This window comes from Macaca nemestrina, chromosome X (assembly GCF_043159975.1).
Source record: "Macaca nemestrina isolate mMacNem1 chromosome X, mMacNem.hap1, whole genome shotgun sequence".
NCBI classification, from domain to species: Eukaryota; Metazoa; Chordata; class Mammalia; order Primates; family Cercopithecidae; genus Macaca; species Macaca nemestrina.
In genome coordinates this window covers 22,340,441-22,360,565 of record NC_092145.1, presented here as the reverse complement: position 1 = coordinate 22,360,565, position 20,125 = coordinate 22,340,441, and the positions used below count along the sequence as shown (strand labels likewise).

The following is a 20,125-nucleotide window of genomic DNA, read 5'->3' as shown; positions in this document are numbered from 1 at the left end:
GCCAAGAGCTGTGCAGAAGGCAAAGTTAACACATTCTACCGGGCAGAATATGAGTAATCTTAAACTTGGGGGGTATGTGAAGGCTTTCCAAGGCTTGGGAGTACTAAAGCACAGAGTGTTCATGGAACACTTGATGAAAGAGGTGGGGCTTTGGTTAAATTTTCAAGACAAGGGCTGGACTTAAGTAGTCAAACAAAGGGAGAGCATCCTAAGTAAGTTCAATGAAATGAACAAAACCTGTAGGAGAGTACAGGACATATCACTGCATCTCAGAATGGGGTTGGGAAATTGTGGGAAATAAGGTCAGGTGCACAGGAGTATGTGTGTGGCCAGAATTTAGAGGGGCTTAAACATCAAGCAGAAACTGGGACACCAGCTGTCGCGTGTGGTGGCTCACGCTTGTAATCCCAGCACTTTGGGAGGCCAAGGCTGGCAGATCGCGAGGTCAGGAGTTCGAGACCAGCCTGGCCAGTATGGTGAAACCCCCATCTCTACTAAAAATACAAAAATTAGCCGGGCATGGTGGCGTGTGCCTGTAGTCCCAGCTACTCAGAAGGCTGAGGCAGGAGAATTGCTTGAAGCTGGGAGATGGAGGTTGCAGTGAGCCGAGATCTTACCACTGCACTCCAGACTGTGTGACAGAGTGAGACGAAGGAAGGAAGGAAGGAAGGAAGGAAGGAAGGAAGGAAGGAAGGAAGGAAGGAAGGAAGGAAGGAAGGAAGGAAGGGAGGGAGGGAGGGAGGGAGGGAGGGAGGGAGGGAGGGGATGAAGGGAGGGAGGGAGGAAACAAATTGGGACACCATATGGCAGTACACATGGGGCTACGACTGGAAGTTCGTGAGGAAGGAAAGGAAGAATGACGGAAACATTACTCAAGTCAGATTGGGCTGGCCGTCCTTTCCAGAGAAATGGGACTTCATTTCATCTAGTTTTATAAGGTGAAATTATTTGGGGTATAGAAGAGCTGATTCCATCCAGTCACTTGTTTTCTTCAATGCTTAGAAAGGATTGGGGCTAGGCATAGCATTCTAGCAGCTAATTAAAAGTTCCTGTCTCCTCATTCTTTCTGCCCCACCCTCCTCTTTTGGAGTCAATATCAGAGGATTAGTGCATTCTTCTGTATAAGTACCCACCAGTTCTGCAAACATAGACTTTTGGAGGCAGATACCACAACAGGGAACAGATGCTGGGATGCAGGGCAGCCCGGCAATGCACTTCACCTGCTCTGGAGTGTTACTTTGGATATCACTTATCAGCAGTACCCTTAGGAACAGGAACAGGGGATTAGTAGTGTCAGGAGAAAAAATAAACAATCAGGCTCCTACGTGATGCGTGCGCACATCCATTCCCCTCATCCTAAACAAGGATCTAGCCTAAAAGGGGGGAATACGTGTTAACAATAAAATGGTAATTGTATACACTAAAGTCAACATTCCCTACCAAGAATTAAGATTTTTCCACAGTTTTAACCATTCCCAAATGTTTTCCTAGGCACTAAATTAGTCCTAACTATGTATTAATGTACAGTAAAATTTTGGCTAACCAATATACCCTGGAGGAATGGCCTTTTCTGGATAGCCAGATTTGCTGGACAGCTAAAAGTTCATTCCTTTAAAGTCACAGATTGTTAAGACTTCCCTACATGTCTCCCTCTCCTTTTATAAAGGAGCAAACAGGACTGGAGGGGAGAGGTGGCTTGAGAAGCATAGGCTCACAGAAGTCTTAGAGTTGGAAGGGACCATAGGATCACTGAGTGTTGCTCTCACATTTGATAAATAAGAAAACCAAAGCCAAAGCCAAAGAGATTAAGCAACTTGCTGACAGTCACCTCACAACATTGGATTCCAGTACTGTACCTTATCAAGCATTTGTGATGAAAAGATTTCCCAGATGTATCATGTTTCCCTGCCAGATGACAGGAAACTGTAATCTTAGGCACTGGTTATTTTCTACTTTAGTTTTAGTTGGGTTCCACATTGATGAGACTGCAAAATGGCTAGATTTTAAAGAGGTAAAAGTTATGCAAGTGGCTACGAAATGAAAAATCACTGAATAGCACGTGACATTTGTTGAATATTATGCTTAACAGGAGACAATGCCCTAGTAAGAAGAAATGTAGAAAGCTATGGGGTCAACAAATAGTTACTGAACACCTACTATGTGCCAGCGATTATTCTGGAATGCATTTGAATTTAGGTAGCAAGGCAAGTTAAGAATTTCTATATTAGAATACAAAACCTGTTCTACAAAATACAAAGCAGTTCCAAAGTGGTAAAGGACTTTAGGAAATGAGCAAAAATTTTAGACCCAAGATAGTTATATTCAGAAAACACTTTTTTTTTTCAAATAAGCCCTTTCTCATTCTTCTAAAAAATAACTCTAAGAAATGGTTCATTGTATTCTTAGTTCAATTGCAAGTCAAATCATTTATGCAATAGACCTTGTAGTACCCTTCCCTAAAATAGACTGATGGAGGCTCAAGTTTTAAAAAGAGACCAAACTAAATGATACAGTAGAGTTGTATTAAGGGAAATTATGATGCTGAGTTTGGCAGAGTTCTTCCGTTTCATTATTTGGCTAAGTGCTGGCTCATGCTCTGTACATGATTTGTTGTATAACTACTAAAAATGGTCACAGGGAACTCAGCTGTAACATCCTACAGAAACACTAAATAATACCAGAACTGAAAAGAGAGATGAGGAAGTTATAAGAAAAATGGAAAGAGAAAAGACACATAAAATATTAAAGTTAGAAAAAACTCTGTCTTTTGTCTCATAACCACTAGTCAGACCACCATGCACTATTTCACATGAAGGGAATTCAGAATCTGGAAAGCAAATCTGTTTTAGTGGGATGAGGCCCTAATATAAAGGGAAGAGTTTTAAAACAGTCACAAGACCTAAAGAAACAGGTCTCCCCTGCAAAGCCTCATCCCCCTAGAAAAAACAGCAATAATGCTAGCACTACCCAGGCCTTGGGGCCCCACCCTTGTCGACCCGCCCAGGCTCAGAATGGTGAGCCCAGAGTGTCAAGGACTTTGGACTACCCTAATGGGTAAACAAAATGGCTGCCTCTCTTTTGGAGTCTTTAGGGGCATCTTAGTAAGAAGCAATGTAAGTTGGTGTAAGAGCCAAAAGTGTGCCACCACCATGGAAGAAAAAGCTACACAGTATATGGCACATGTTGAGTAGCCCTTATCAAAAATGCTTGGGACAAGAAGTGTTTGGGTTTTTTTTTTTTTTTGAATATTCACATTATACTTATGGTTTGAGCATCCCTAAACCGAACACCCAAAATCTGAAATGCTCCAATGAGCATTTCTTTAAGCATCAGGTTGGTATTCAAAAAGTTTCAGATTTAGAGCATTTCGGATCTTAAATTTTCACATTTGGCATGTTCAATCTGCAACTTTAATTTAAGCTCTCTCGTGGAGCTTCTGGTGAAAGTCAGAGATCTCCTGGATCCAGTGGTGGCACTTCTGTCACATGGTAATATACCAGGCACTGCTGGGGGCTCTTTCATTAGCTCTCAATGGTCTCTCCACACTATTAGAGGCAAACCTTTCACCCTTAAGCAAATATAACAGTGGACTAAGTCAGACTTTGTTCTGGGGCTTTATTCATTTTGAATAGAAATTCAAGTTCATTCACATTCTACTCCCTGGTAACCCTCAAAATCAATTACTTCTTTTGAGTCTTCAAAAACTTATTTGCTGAAGTAGATTTATTCCGTAAGACCCGAAACCAAGCAGTAGATCATACCACACAGGGATTAACAAAAAGGTCTTCCTTTAATCTTCAGTTGTGTATTTATTCTCCATGGCATGGCATGGCATGGCATGGCGTGCCACTTAAATTGTTCAATTTGATTGTTATCTTGGGGCACAGCTCTTGACTAACATTTAGTATGTTTTTTCTTTTATTTAGAAGGGTTGGTTGAGCGTAGATATTAGTAAGTTCCAGAATCCTTGGGGCTGGGTTAAGAGCAGGGGTAGGAGTTATGACTACTTTTTACTAAAGTTACATTTTTCAGACCTCTCTTAGTGATTTAATAGTTACTTCTTAAAATCATATGAAGAAATGGGAAAAGAAAAACTGTACATTCCTCCCTTCCCCCTTCAAATAAAAAGAATGGTTTGATGATCTCTTAAAGAAAATGCTTATTTAGCTTTTATGGTTTCATGGTCATGAGGGTTTTGAGGTCAAGATTCAAGAGAAAATTTTTCTGTTCTATGGCAGAGTTACTACTGATAGATTTTACTGGATTTTATTGGTTTCTATGATACATTTAAACAGTATTTAGTATGTACCAGGTTTTGTTCTAAGTACTCTACATGTATTAACTCATTTAAGCCTCAAAATAATCATACAACGTGAGTATTATCTCATTTCACAGATGAGGAAGTGGAGCCCCAAAGAGATTAAGGGACTTACACAAGGTCTTCCAGTCAATGGCCAAACCAGGAATTGAATCTAGGCAATTTGGTTGCAGAGTAGGTGTAGTTGACTTCCATGATATGTACCTAAATGGCTTCTTTTGAGTGACAGACTATAGGAACCTTGATGGCAGTACATAAGCCTAATCCTTTTGCCAGAGCTCCTAGACCTAGTACAGTATCTCCATGTACAATGTACACTCCACTACGGAGCTGGATGTTTTCTAGTGACAATTTTCAGTTTTCAATGTTTATTGACCAGATGAATCAATTTTTATGTTGGAGGGTAATTTAGGATCAACCGTTCTACGTGGAGCAATATCTCACTAGATACTTGGATGAGATGACATATTGTTTAGTAAAACAATAATGACTTACTGAGCCAGTGCTATGTCTTTAGAACTATTCAAGGTGCCACGGGTGAGAAAAAGGATATGAATATATATATATTACTCATCAGTCCCTGCTCACAAATAATTCAAAGGCTCAAGACAACACTGCCGGATGTGGAGAGAAAAAAGTTCACTTGAACAAAACCAACCAAAAATCAATTACATGTTTTACCAAAGTTTTAACGTTTTGAAAGAACTATAGCTAATGTAGCAGAGATGATCAATTCCTACTATAAAATGGGACATATTTTGCATAAAAATAAAAAGATTGACATTATTTACATAAGAATGAGGTCTGATTCATTTACTTTTGTGGGGTGGTATGATAGAAAGGGAATAACATCTGGACTGAGTACTTCCATATTAACTCATATATCAAAATCAATCTGAATTATTGACCCATAATGACAATACATTGATACCAAATTTTCAAGCCTATAAAATCCTTCAAGACTGACCAAGGTCTTTCTTAATGATAAGGTAACTGTAGGCGGTATCTTAAAATTTAAGATTTTAAGAGTCAATCTATGTTTCATGACAAAAGTCAGTGTGTATGTGGGGGGAAGACGCCTCATTTCCTTCTCAACTTATTAAAACTCTTTTAAAAATACTCATTCCTGCCTTCCTCAGGATATATACATTTATCATGACATCTGCATGCCATAATGATCTGCTATAAAAAGCCTTTTCTGCAAAGACTCTTTTCATATACATTGAGACTTTCTACCCAATAACCTGCATTTTCCAAACACCACATTAAAAACTACTGCAAGCAGCCTGAAAAAAAATGCTGGAACAGAACTCTTCACACAGCCTGGATTTCATTTCAGTAATTCAGAACGAGCCTTAAGCCACATTACACAGTGATGATAGTCAACACGCTGTACTGAAGCTAGAAATACATTTCCTTTTAGTTTATTTCACCTCCTAACATACATTCATTGTACTATTTTTTGGTTTGTTTTTTGCACAGCCAATAGTAGCAAGCAAGCAGAAAAGGTCTACATTTTTTTTTTTTTTTTTTTTTTTTTGAGACAGAGTCTCGCTCTGTCGCCCAGGCTGGAGTGCAGTGGCACAATCTCCGCTCACTGCAAGCTCCGCTGCCTCCCAGGTTCACGACATTCTCTTGCCTCCGCCTCCCTAGAAGCTGGGACTACAGGTGCCCGCCACCACGCCTGGCTAATTTTGTTTGTATTTTTAGTAGAGACGGGGTTTCACCGTGTTCGCGAGGATGGTCTCGATCTCCTGACCTCGTGATCCGCCCGCTTTGGCCTCCCAAAGTGCTGGGATTACAGGCATGAGCCACCGTGCTCGGCCAAGGTCTAGACTTTATCTGTTGCTTGGTAACAAAAGCACCCAATAGGAATAACAGAACTATTCCCAAAATTACGGTAAGAGTGATAGGGAACCCACACTTGCCATGTTATATGATGAGTTTCTTCAACAATTTCCTAACCAGTTTTGAATTCAATGCATATACACAAAGAAAGGAGGATTTACATTTACAATTACAATTCAAACTTCCTAATGATTCCTAATGATTCCTCTAATAATAAAATCTAAAAAGCATAACAAAATACTCATTCAGGAATATTTCTGGAGATGTTGTAGATAAAACTGGAACTTCATAAATACTTGAAATGTGTCTTGTCTTTGTTTCAAATGAATAGACTCAGCTAACACTTACAAGTCAACCCCCTTGAAAAGGGCTCTATTTTTGTTTTGTGAGTATGTAAATTCAATTTATTCAATTTGACACCTACCATCCTCACCCTTTTCCATAGCTTGAGTCCCATCTTCCTCTTTGCAATTCTTAAGATTGTGAGTGAAAAAGAATATTGAGAGTTGAATATGTGTCTACACTTTGCTTAAGAGCTTTTTGTATTGACTATTTTTTAAAATTTATATTTATAATGATTTTGAGAAGTGGTAAAATAGTTTGTTTAGTACTCTTGTAGGCTTCTTGGTTTCCCACAGTTAATTCTGAGAAGGATGTCCAGAAGAATGCAACACAGGGAAGGCACAACTGCTTACTTCCCCCACCCTAACCTGGGATGTGAGGAGATGCAAAACAAAGGCAAATAGAAATAAAGAGGGAGCAATGAAAATTGTTTTCAAGGCAGGACAGTCATTTAGACATCCCAATGGTGAGGCACTGATTTCTAATTATAGCTTCTGTAGTTTGGGGTGAGGTGTAGACATAGTCCCATTATGTCAGTGTTAAATGAAACCATGAGAATGCAACTCTCTTTGGCATAGGAGCTATTAATTTTCATGGTGCATGTAACCACTTGTCCATTTCTGAAAGACCAAAACAGACTTCATCCTTCCAGGCAAAACTGCTGATACAACCAGGTGAATAAGAAATGTATCATGAACCACGACAAATAAAGATGAAGTAATATAAAGATATGTAGTACAAGGGTATTCTTGAACCATCTGTTACTAATTTAAGGGGCTTTTAGGAAGTTTGAATTGTAAAGCTCAATGGAGTGAGCTGAAATCACTGGAGATTTGAGCCCAGAAAAAACAAAAGCAAGGCAAGTGTACTTCAACTACGAAGTGCCTTTCTCTTGAAGTAACTTAAGCTTGCTAGTGCTAATGGTCTTGCAAAGGTTCAGTGATAACCAAATCATTGCTCAACTTTTAACTACAACCCTTTTGCTACAAAAGTAAACTGGGCATCCACTCATGAAGAGAAAATGGGAACATGTCTAAGTATGCAAACAAGACCATGATGCTTTTCGTATTTCACTTTAAAGACCTCTTTGCAGGCTGGGCGCAGTGGCTTATGCCTGTAATTCCAGCACTTTGGGAGACTAAGGTGGGAGGATCACTTGAGCCCAGGAATTCGAGACCAGCCTGGGCAACATAACGAGAACCCCATCTCTACAAAAAACAAAAAATTAGCTGGGTGTGGTGGCACGTGCCTGTAGTGCTAGCTATTTGGGAGGCTGAGGCAGGAGGATTGCTCCAGTCCCAGAGGTTGAGGCTACAGTGAGCTGTCATCATGCCACTGCACTCCAGCCTGGGTGACAGAGCAAGACTCTATGGAAAGAAAGAAAAGAAAGAAAAGAAAGGAAGGAAGGAAAAAAGAAAAGAAAGAAAAGAAACAAAGAAGAAACAAAGAAAGAAAGGAAGAAAGAAAGACCTCTTTGTAGACGAAGTGGCTGATGAGGTGGCTCTCTTCAATTAGGGAACACATCCCTTACTTTGAAAGGTCTTTTTTCAGGCCCGAAGCAATTAATATTATTGGGCACCAAAAGAAGAAACGTTCGTTTTTTGGGTTGTTCTAGATCCACCTGCAAACTGCTTCTTGGGCAGGGGTTAGCAGAGGTGGGAACCCATATATATAAAACATTACTTGGGTATCCAAACTGGTAGAGAATCTTATTTATAAATTAATCAAATGAATTATTCAACATGTTCATTTTGAAATGTTTTTGATAGCCAGATCCTTTATTGTCTTTCCAATACCACTGTATCTCAAATTTTTTAACTGGTTGTCATACTCCAAAAATTAATGTAATAAATATTTTTTCAGGTATGCAAGTATGCCTTGCATGCTTGTATACAGATGCATTCCACAGATGGTAGATATTTATAGAATTCTTGTTTCAGCACCTTTAGAAACTGACTTGATGCCTATATGCCTTATTCATTTAGATAATAAAATTTAATTAAAGGGTTTGATTTCAAGTCAGTCCTTAAGTTTAGAAGCTCAGTTGTGAAGCAAAAACATTGTCTTTTTTAGGCATTCCCAATTGTGACCACAATACTTAAAGTAGCCACAAAACATTATTTTCAAATAAACAATTGGCAAGTTATGTTTTACTCTATGTAAATTCAGCCATATTGCTCCTATTCACTGTATTCCCATACAACTACATAATTATCTCTTAGGATGACATGAGAATACAATGACTATAGAATAGAGATCAAGTTTGAAAACAAAAATCGTTAGGGTTATATTTAGAAAGTAAATTTCTCAAGGCCAGGCGTGGTGGCTCATGCCTATAATTCCAGCACTTTGGGAGGCCGAGGCGGGCGAATCACCTGAGGTCGGGAGTTCAACCGGTCTGACCAACACGGAGAAACCCTGTCTCTACTAAAAATACAAAATTAGTCGGGTATGGGCGCATGCCTGTAATCCCAGCTACGTGGGAGGCTGAGGCAGAAAAATTGCTTGAACCCGGGAGGTAGAGGTTGTGGTGCGTCGAGATTGTGCCATTGCACTCCAGCCTGGGCAACAAGAGTGAAACTCTGTCTCAAAAAAAAAAAAAAAACAACAAAAAAAGTAAATTTCTCAAAGAATTTAACAATACTAAGGTAGACAGGGACTCTTTTTCTTTCTATTAAGAAAAATTCATACCAAAAGCAACATCAGAAAGTGATTATCCCTGCAATCCCAGTGCTTTGGGAAGCTGAGGTGGGAGGATCGCTTGAGGCCAGGAGTTCAAGACCAGCCTGAGCAACACCGCGCAACTCTGTCTCTACCAAAAAAAAAAAAAAAAAAAAAAAAAAAAAAAAAAAAAAAAAATTACCCAGGCATGATGGTGCATGCCTGTGGTCCCAGCTACTCAGGAGGCTGAGGCAGGAGGATTGCTGGAGCCCAGGAGATCGAGGCTGCAGTGAGCTATGATCGTGCCACTGAGCTCCAGCCTGGGTGAAAGAGCAAGATCCTGCCTCTTTTTAAAAAGAAAGGAGAAAGAAAAAGTGACTGTGACTATTTCACATTGGGTCACATATCTTTGTTGCAAAAGTAAGGGTGTCTGCATCTTAAATATCAAAGTCAAGCTTCTTGGTTTCCCACGGTTAATTCTGAGAATGATGTCCAGAAGAATGCAACACAGGGAAGGCACAACTGCTTACTTCCCTGTAACCTGGGAGGTAGGGAGACGCAAAACAAAGGCAAGCCTTTTCTAGCCTTCAATCCTCTAACCTGCAATCACTTGTCTCTAAAACTTCTTGGTTTGGCTACCCTCCCTATCCATGTTTGTAGGTTCAGTTCTCTAAAGTATGCTCCAACCTTGCAAAGTGAGGCTAACACCAAGGCAGGCTTGAGTCTGCTGTCTGGCCCTTTTTCTCCAAGAATCAACACTGAAACTCAAAGGAAGGGGAGAGGGTTAACATAAAGAAAGTACTTTTCAAACACTAGCAAAGGGCTCTTGACTCTCTTTCTCTTTGGCACAAGTGCACACGCACATGCACATGCATGCACAGATGTCCAAGTCACATGACAGTGTCTTTCTGCCCTTTCAGTAGAGGATGAACATGAAGAATTGTTGAAGGAGAGCAAATGTGCTGGGTGCACCACAATGCAAACAACTTTGATCTGATTCACTGTGCACTGTTTTAGGGACTCTGACAAAAGTATGTCCAAGATTAATAATGGTTGCTGGGGTTGGCAGAAGTTCAAGAATCAGATATTATTCCTTCAATTTATAACAATCATCTCCCCACTTACCCTCAACTCCACCCTCATATGCCCCAATAAATATTTGCAATTTATGATGAAAATATCAAAGAAGGAGTGAACAAAAACCTACTAGAAAGAATTGTTTCCTGACAGTTTATGGCTTGGAGATGAGAGAGAGAACAAACAACATAATGAATGCAATCAATCAACTAATCCTTATTATCACCCAATTCTAATATGAAAAATCCCATGAGCACCTGTTTTTCCTAATAAACCATGCTTTAGAATCTTTATCTTCACTCTGGTGAATGTAAGTTTTCTAACTAGAGTGACCCGTGTATCCTGGCCAGTCCACGACAGTCCTGGTTGCTTATTAACAATTAGTGATACTTGGCCAGCGTGGTGGCTCATGCCTGTAATCCCAGAACTTTGGGAGGCCAAGGCAGTCGGATCACCTGAGGTCAGGAGTTCAAGACCAGCCTGGCCAACATGGTGAAACTCAATCTCTACTAAAAATACAAAAATTAGCCGGGCGCGGTGGCTCAAGCCTGTAATCCCAGCACTTTGGGAGGCCGAGACGGGCGGATCACGAGGTCAGGAGTTCGAGACCATCCTGGCTAACACGGTGAAACCCCGTCTCTACTAAAAAATACAAAAAACTAGCCGGGCGAGGTGGCGGGCGCCTGCAGTCCCGGCTACTCGGGAGGCTGAGGCCAGAGAATGGCGTAAAAACCCGGGAGGCAGAGCTTGCAGTGAGCTGAGATCCGGCCACTGCACTCCAGCCTGGGCGACACAGCGAGACTCCGTCTCAAAAAAAAAAAAAAAAAAAAAAAAAAATACAAAAATTAGCTGAGTGTGGTGGCACATGCCTGTAATTCCAGCTACCAGGGAGGCTGAGGCAGGAGAATCGTTTGAGTCTGGGAGGTGGAGGTTGCAGTGAGCAGAGATCTCGCCACTGCATTCAAGCCTGGGTGATAGAACAAGAGTCCGGGGAAAAAAAAATTGGTGACACCTGTTGTCATCTGAGCCCGGGAAGTGGAGGTTGCAGTGAGCGGAGATCTCACCACTGCACTCAAGCCTGGGTGACAGAGTGAGACTCTGTGAAAAAAAAAAAAAAAGTGACACCTGTTGTCTGTGAATAATTTGCTAATAAGCACCTCTTGATTTAGACAGTAAGTGTCCTGTTTGGACAATAAATTATATGGTCACCCTAACTGTAGATAAACTGTGAGAGGCAATCAGGTGTCTATTTTCATGTTTGTAGTGCTGTCCAGTTTTTATGCTGTCCATTCTTCCAGTCCTCAAAACAATCAAATGGCCTCGGCAGAATCTGATGTTGTTGTGCATCCAGGCTTTTTAGCAGAGGCTGACATTTGGCTTTCTCTTTGAGGGCCTAAAGTTGACAGCACTAAGACCAGCCTTGCTAAGATCACTTTGCCCCAGTATATTTATGTTTCTTCCCTGGTATCAACTTATGGAAAGGTAGAGGTGGTAGGGTCTTCAAGAAGTTTTCAGATTTCATTTGGGGGAGGGGAGTGGCAGTGAAGGAGCAGCGGAACCCTTTTCCCCTTGAAATCTTGCTCAGATCCCCACTGTGTGAAGTCAAAGAAAGCAAAGACTCTCTGGTGGAACTGGGAGGTAAAGGCACAACTGCACAGTCTCACCCACAGAAGACTTCTTTCTCCGTTGCTTCTGCTCAAGGAATCCCCTAAAGCTAGATCCTGCTCAGCTCAAGAACAGAGTCTATCGGCCAGGCGTGGTGGCTCTCACTTGTAATCCCAGCACTCTGAGAAGCCAAGACAGGAGGATCACTTGAGGCCAGGAGTTCGAGACCAGCCTGGCCAACATGGTGAAACCCCATCTCTACTACAAATACAAAAAATTAGCCAGGCGTACTGGCACACACCTGTAATCCCAGCTACTAGGGAGGCTGTGGCAGTAGAATTGCTTGAGCCCCGGAGGTGGAGGGTGCAGTGAGCTGAGATCCTGCCACTGCACTCTGGCCTGGGCAGCAGAGCAAGACCTTGTCCCTATCTCCAAAAAAAAAAAAAAAAAAAAAAAAGAACAGAGTCTATCTAGTTCAATTTGCTGAATTTCCCAATGAGGAAACAGGTTCATTTCATCAGCTCCTGATCACATATTACAATTTCACTTTCTGTATTGGTAATCCTACAAAGTCATGAGTCAACAGCAGTGTGGTCCACACTGATTGTCATAGAAACCTATCTTCCAAAGATCTCTGGGTATACCTTCTAACAAGGAAACATATGCTCACAGAGATTAAATGCTTTTCTAGATTATAACTAGTAGGCTCATAGTTACACAAAACCACCAAATGTGGAGCCTGTGTGTGTATGTTTGTTTGTACAGAAAGGAAGTAGAATAAGAGCTAAAAGGGGTATGGCAGTATTAACCCACTTTTAAAATTAAGATTCCTGAGTAAACATATATTCCCCCTTCTAAGAATAGCTACAAAAGAAACCACAATAATAACGATAGGTGAAGATTCTGATCACAGTATTGTTTAGTAACTCTAAAATGTACATGTGTAAGGACAAAGTATGGGACAGAAGAGGTAAGACAGGAACAAAAGGCTGCTATTGAGCCAACAGAATTCTGGTGATTTATTTTTCTACCTTTCCCAAACGTTCTTTTAACATGAAACAAAACAAAACAAAAACAGAAACAGAGAAGACAAAGAGTGCTTACCACGGAGACCTTGCTCACAACATCTCCGGCAACTGCTAAGCCTTGAGCAAAAGTACGGGCTGCTACAAATGCACGAGTAACCTGGAGCTTCAGTTTGCGAGGGACATCTCCGAAGGGCTTCAGCTGCTCCGTATACTTGCTCACACATTCCAGATACTCATCTGTAAAGTGGTACTGGGAGTTCACCAGGCGGAACATCCGCTCCAGGAGGCGAGCCCAGAAGTCATTTAGCATTTCTTCCAGGTTCACATTTCCCACCACGTAGTAACGCTTCAATTCTACGAAGAGATCTTTAAATAGCTCAGAATTTTGCATGTATAAATGGCCATATGTCTTCACAAACATATCATTCAGGGATTTCTCTGCATTTTCAAGTAGTTCTTTGAAGAATTCTAAAACCAACACCAAAAAAAAAAAAAAAAAAAAGAAAAAAAAAGGAAAAACGAAAGAGTTTTCAGTATTTAAATAACTGCTTTTCCAGTAAATTTGAAAACGAAAAAAAAAAACCCCACAATTAAATTGGAAAACATGTTTGTATATAGGGTGAATTTCCTTTGGGGAATGTGGCATCTCAGATCCTTTGCCAATGAAAGGAAACCTATGTCACAAAGTCACTTACATAGGTGTCTGAGAGAGGAAAAAAATGAAAATTTAAACTAGCAATTTCTCAGGAGTCAGTACAATACACACATTCTCTCATTCTCTCTCTCACTTTCTGTCATAGGTGGATAAAGAAAAACTGGAAAAAAATGGGCACATGAAGTCTAAAACATGAGATTTCCCTCAACTTTTTACTTAAGAATCTAAGCCAAAGTTAACCATGCCTTCTAATTGTAACCTAAGAGCAGGACAGGTGTCTTCAAAAAGTTGTTATTTTACTTGGGCCTGAATTTTTTTTCATTTCTCCTTTTTACTTATCTATATGATCATGCACTATAGCTGCCTGGAAAATGCTTGAGGCCAAAAAACATCATCAAACACCCCTACAAGCAAGCACATAAGTTTTCTGAAAATAAGTTCCTGGGTGTTTCTCTGTGACAGCAGTACAAATTGGGAGTATCCAGCTTGATCCTGGGTTTCTAAAGGATTTATACAATAACATCATGAGACTCTTTTCAATGTTCCTTCTGATTGTGTGTGTGTGTGTCTGTGTGTGTGTGTGTGTGAGAGAGAGAGAGAGAGAGAGAGAGAGAGAGAGAAAGAGAGAGAGAGAGAGCATGCATAATGGACTTAATAATAAATATAGTATATTTATGAGACAACATGAAAAAACTGAAAAATGTAAATGAGAATACCTGGTTATTTCAGATTTACTTTTTGGCCACCATACAGCCACAGACTAAGTGTTAGATATTTTAATCTCTTAACTACAAATGGCAAACTAGTTTTCTCCTGAAGCTTTCCTCAGAAACTTCAATGAAAAATCAAGCCAACAGTGTATCTGTAACATTAATCATTCTTAAAGAATCTCTTGCCTGGTATAAAAATAAACACCTCATGATATCAAGTTTATAAGCAGGAAATATAACAAATACCAAAGCAAAATATAAGGACCACATCAAATAAGAAACTGCCTCTGAGTAAATATGGAACAGAAAAGAAAATATGACACCTACTTCAAAGCCAGAACATTGGTGAGCTTATCAAAATGCAATAGTCCTACAAAACCATTCTCTTCTCACGTTGGGTGGACAACTCAGAGACTGGCCACTAATTCCAAATAGCTTTTCAAAATCTGGATGGAGGAAACTGAATACTTTTGCAGGGAGATGTATGTGTGTGACTTTCCTGACATGCCAAGAGATTCTATACTTATGTCTCTCAGCCCCTAACTCATCACTTAGTGGTTCCTTGAGGCCTAAGGATAAAGTCCACAGTCCTCCCTGGTTCCAGCTTTTCAAACATTGTAGGTATGATTTGTGTGTGTGTGTGTGTTTTTTTTTCTTTGCTTCTCTCCTTTTCATCTGGTTCTTTTCCCTACTATTGCTTGCCTTTTGTTTACTGGGCTTTCTTCAGAGAAACAAAGGGAAACAGACTTCCTCTGCATAGTAAACAAATAGACAGGTCAACTCATCCCCATTACAAGTGTGCAGCCTGACATTTTAACCAAAGCTCTCTCCCTGAAAGTGAGAGGGCAGAAACTGCACAAAGAGTTAGGAGAACAATAAAAGAAGCATAACAATCAGCTACCTGGGATGGCCTTTTATTCTCTCCAAAATCCCCTGAGTGGTTCTCAAAGTGTGGGCCTGGGACCAGCAGGATCAGCATCACCTGGGCACTTGCTATAAATGCAAATTCTCGGCCCCACCCCAGACTTACTGAATCAGAAACCCTGGAGGGTCCCTTTTGCTGTGCATCATTCCATTTCTACTAAGGGCACTCTCAGCAGCAGCTAGGCAACTGGCTTGTCCAGGCCAAATGGTTTGGTGGACAGGCCAAAATTTTCAGCTATCTGTGATTTCAGCTATCTGTGATATACCCTAAAGTTGGAGGACAACTGCTCTAGCTGCTGAAACTTCTCCCATTTCACCTATCAGTTGCAAGCACCAACAACTCAGGGGCTGTGTTGAGTGTGAAGCTGTCAGGGTAAGCATTAATGTTTTAATTAAGAGAAAATGTCTTTCCAATGAATTGTGTTTTTTAATAAATTTGTTGCATTCCTAGGAATGACTTTTTTATTGTCTTGGGGACAAATTTTCTTGTGTGGAACTCTCTCAACTAAGCGTTAACATAGATGATTAAATGTATGCAGTACTTTTCTAGAGTTCAAAGTTAAGAAGGGACCTTAAATACCATCTGGTCCATGTCCCACACCATGCTTGAATTTTGCTACCAGCCTTGCCAAGTGGTGATTGCTCATGGAGGGCATTAAAGGCACATGTAGGTTGCGTTATTACATGACCAGTGTGTTGCACACATAGCTATTATATAGTGGAAAAATAAAGCCTTGTCATCATTGAGAATAATATGCAAGCCTTGTGTCAATCCAGTGCTATTAATATTTCATGACCAAAAAAAGTGGATTCCAACAGCAACCACAGGTCCTTCCTTATATTGAATTTTTATTATATGGCTCATAAAATTGGCACATATCAGCAGAGACTGGACATTCAGAATTATTTGACTTGTGCTTTCAGACTCATTTAGTAAGTAATTCCCAAAACTCACTTGTATTTTTAAGGAATGTCACCTGGAGTCATGTTGGTTTTTAGGGGTGGGGTGCAGTGTGACATTTCAAGCTTAGTTTTAATTTAAAACTTCTAATAAATGTCAAAGTTTAGCCTTTTGACAAAGTGCCGCAAGTCAAACAAACACTAAATCACTGAACACTTTATGGAAAAAGTAAAATGTTTTCTATCTTGGAGTTCCTCATTCAGGTCAAGAGCTTGTGGGTGGATGTAGCCATATATAACATAGCTACTTTGGAGTATAAGAGAAATGGCCTAATGAACAGGAGACCGATTTGAAACTGACATGCCCCTGTCCAACACCCACCATGGACCATACTTTGGTTTGCATGACTCACATTCTGTCTAGGAAAGTTTCAGAGTGTGTGTGTGTGTGTGTTTATGCTAGTGTGTACTTTAAGAGCCTAGCTTGGTGCTATATACATACTAAATCCTAATTCATTTCATCACTCAGAAAATTTATTTTCTTTCCTTCACATTTTAAAAGACTCTTTAATGTGGCTACATAAGTTGCAAATATAAAGAGCATTTGAGTGAGCATGTGGTTAATAAATGCTTGAGAAATTCTATAAAACTGATATAACGAGTTAAAACGTCACAATTTCTCCAAATGGGTATGCAATTTGACAAGTATGTACTGAGTGGCTCTTATGGGCTCAAATCAAAGCACATGGTGTTTTACCATGCATCTTAACTTTCTCTCTGCCCAATCAGACCATAATGAAAATTTCTGGTAAGACAAATTTCCCCCAACCAATTCACCTTTACCATACACTGCCACTCTCCACATACGGTTTTATGAGAACACCAGAGATTTTTTTTAAACGTCTATAAAATTGTTAATCCCGCACTACATACAAAAAGTTCCTAAATATTCATATATTTAATCTATGAGAGTCAACCAGACAAAAATCAGGGGATCCAGAAGACCCAGACTCATTTCTTTTTAGACGGATTCTTACTAGCCCTGTTACATGGGACTATTCTACCTATGCCTTTTGCCTCAAAGGGACCTCATAAGGATGGCAGACATCTTTTAAATTCTAAAATCCATAGCAATTAGGGACAATATCAACCAAAGCATAATAATTTGCTATTAGAAAGAAGGGGAAAAAATCCTTTTGCATCTGTTCCTTTTATTAAACTAGCAGCTCGCATGTTCTTGCATAATTCTTTCACAGCCCCAATCCTCCTTTCTATTCCCACGACATTTACCTTTACAATGAAGAAAGAAGCATAAATTAGCCATTCAGATCCCGGTCCACAGCCATCAATAGCAACTTCAGTAATCACTGCAATGTTCATCTCCATTTTTTTTTTTCAATTATTCTCAGAACTCAGAATCAGGGTCAGATCTTAACTGCTGAAGAAGAGCTGTACAGGCCCTAGACACCTAGCAATCATTGCTCATAATCATTATGCCTGAAACTAATTACAATACACTTGGTGACTAAGAGAGAACCAGCCAAGAGCAATGTAAACCAGGATTCCACAACGATCAAAAGCCAAGCAAATTGGAAGTTAGATCTGTGCAGCAATTGCTTGTATTCATGTAAAAATGTTGCTCAGGGAATCTGTTTTAAGTAAAGCTACTGGTGTCTGAAAGAAAGTTTGAGAGGTGGTGGTTTGCAAGGATTTGAAATATAGCGTCTGTGATCAGGGTTTATTTCCCCTTCAATTTTCAGTTTGAAGGCTTAAGTATATACATTCTAAAGATAAAGCAGCTGCTACTCCTTGAACTCATGAATGGCCACTCAACACAGGGATGGAAATAAACACTGTAACACGCTATGAATCTAAAGCAGGAGGACACAGTGGGAAAAAACAGGAGATCTCTCACTCAGGGACTCTATGACCCTGCTCGGGGAAAAGGACTAATCTCTCTGAGCCTCTTTTATCCCATCCATAAAATGGGGCTATTATCACTCACCTCATATGGATAATGCTTGGCATAAAGTAGATGCTCAACAAATAAACGTTATTACTAATATGTGAGATAACAGTGTTGTCACTCTTAGAGTTTCTTTGTATCTACAATCATTTAAAAAAATCTTTAAAGACTGGTTTTTATTTTTCCTAGTGGAGTCAAACATTATCTATCTGAGGGTACATAAATGAAGCCAAAGCTGCTGGAGGTCTTCTAAGAAGACCCAAGGCCTTATAAAATTGGGAACTGTTTATCCTAAGGGAAATGCTTAATGGTTCTACCTTCAAAGGTTGTGAAATGTCCCAGATATCTATGAAGGTGGGAGTGACTGCTGGGTGAAAAATAGGGAATGGGGAAACCTCACCCTTGAGAAGAGAGTTTACATTATATTAAACAAGAGAATAACACACGCACCACATATATATAAAAAATAAGAATTAATCAGCAGGTCAACACCCTCCACCCATGTATTTCATTTGCATACTACCTTCTTTGCCAGAAGTCCACTTGGTATAAGGATTGAGCTAGGGAAGTGTAAGTACTTTCCAGTTCTAAAATATAATCATTCTAAATGCAAGTAGTACCAATTTAACATGGGAAAAACTAGAGTGAAAAGGCAAAAATTTTCCATATAAAAGTTTTCTATGTAAATATCCTGTCTTTTAAAAAAGAGAAGAACATCATGTACTTCTGGAACTTCTATCCCCAGCTATTTGTCTTACATCAAACAAACATTCAAAATTCTTGAAATAGGCCAAAGAACCTCCAGTTCTGCTACTAAATGCCACATTAGTTACTCCTTTATAAACAATCAACTGGCTATTGATTAATGAACTAGAATGCATTCTAGAATTAACCCATAACCTTAAGAGATTGGGGCCCTTTTTATTTGATCATTTTTTTTTTTGGTGCTATAAATTACCACCTGGTATTTACATTATTAGGAAGCTGCCTTTTACATATAAGGATTGATTTTTCTCTTACTATAAATGCTGTACTTCATACCCCTGGTGTGGCATGCAAACATTAAGTTACTAGATCAACAAAAGTGCTGAAAAAAGAAGCCTCCTTGTAAATGCTACAAATCATGCCTTTCAAACTTCTAAGAAAATTTAAAGAGTTACACCCATCGACTCTTTCACCTAAGATCAAGTAATTAATGAAGAACAGCAAACATAAGCATCTAAGAATGTAAGGGAAAAAAGGAAAAGTAGCAAGTATTTTACTGACAACCTGAAACTTGGGTTTATCACTATCTCCTCCTGTTTTGCTTTTTTGATAAAGTCTGCATAATTTTTTTTTGTTTTTTAAACAGGCATTTTTTCTCAAGCATGGCATAATCTCACTCCTCAAGAGTGCCTGCTAAGGCATGGTGTACCAAAAGATCATATACTCAACTTACGTTTATCAACTGATAGCAAATCAATATGCTGCTCCTTGGCCAGGTGCAGCAGCTCATGCCTGTAATCCCAACACTTTAGGAGGCCAAGATGGGAGGACTGCTTGAAGCTAGGAGTTTTAGACCACCCTGAAAAGTGAGACCCCATCTCTACAAAAATTTAAAAACTTACCAAGTCATGGTGCTGCATGCCTGTAGTCGTAGCTACTAGGGAGGCTGAGGTGGGAGAATTGCTTAAGCCCAAGAGTTCAAGGCTGCAGTGAGCTATGATTACACCACTGCACTCCAGCCTGGACAACAGAGTGAGACCCTAACTCTAAGGAAAAAACAAAACAAAACAAAACAAAACAAAACACCAGGCTGCTCCTTGGTGGACAGGCCAATCACCAGCTGTAGCTCTTATTAGGAGCTATTAGCATATCACAGAGTACTAGAGGATTCTGCCAAAATAAGATCAGCCTTTCTTCCCAAGGTTGCTTTTATTCGTGAACACATTTTGAATGCTAAGGCTCCAAGGGAATAAATACAATGTTTACTGATGGCCCTCATCTTTGGCTAATATGGCCAGGGACACAGGCTCAGTATTGTAAGGTCCCTTTTGCTGGGCATCATTCCATTTCTACTAAGGGCACTCTCAGTACCAGCTAGGCAATTGG

At 39.9% G+C, this 20,125-nt stretch overlaps 1 protein-coding gene across 2 annotated transcripts in view; it reads right to left on the bottom strand.

The window, feature by feature from the left end:
• LOC105481424 (glypican 4) overlaps positions 1-20,125 on the bottom strand; it is a 120,434-nt gene that overhangs the window by 10,980 nt on the left and 89,329 nt on the right. For both annotated transcript variants that reach the window (XM_071089276.1, XM_011741019.2), the window contains exon 3: positions 12,956-13,347. In XM_071089276.1, the coding sequence (XP_070945377.1) occupies positions 12,956-13,347 (392 nt within the window). The remainder of the gene's footprint in view (positions 1-12,955; positions 13,348-20,125) is intronic.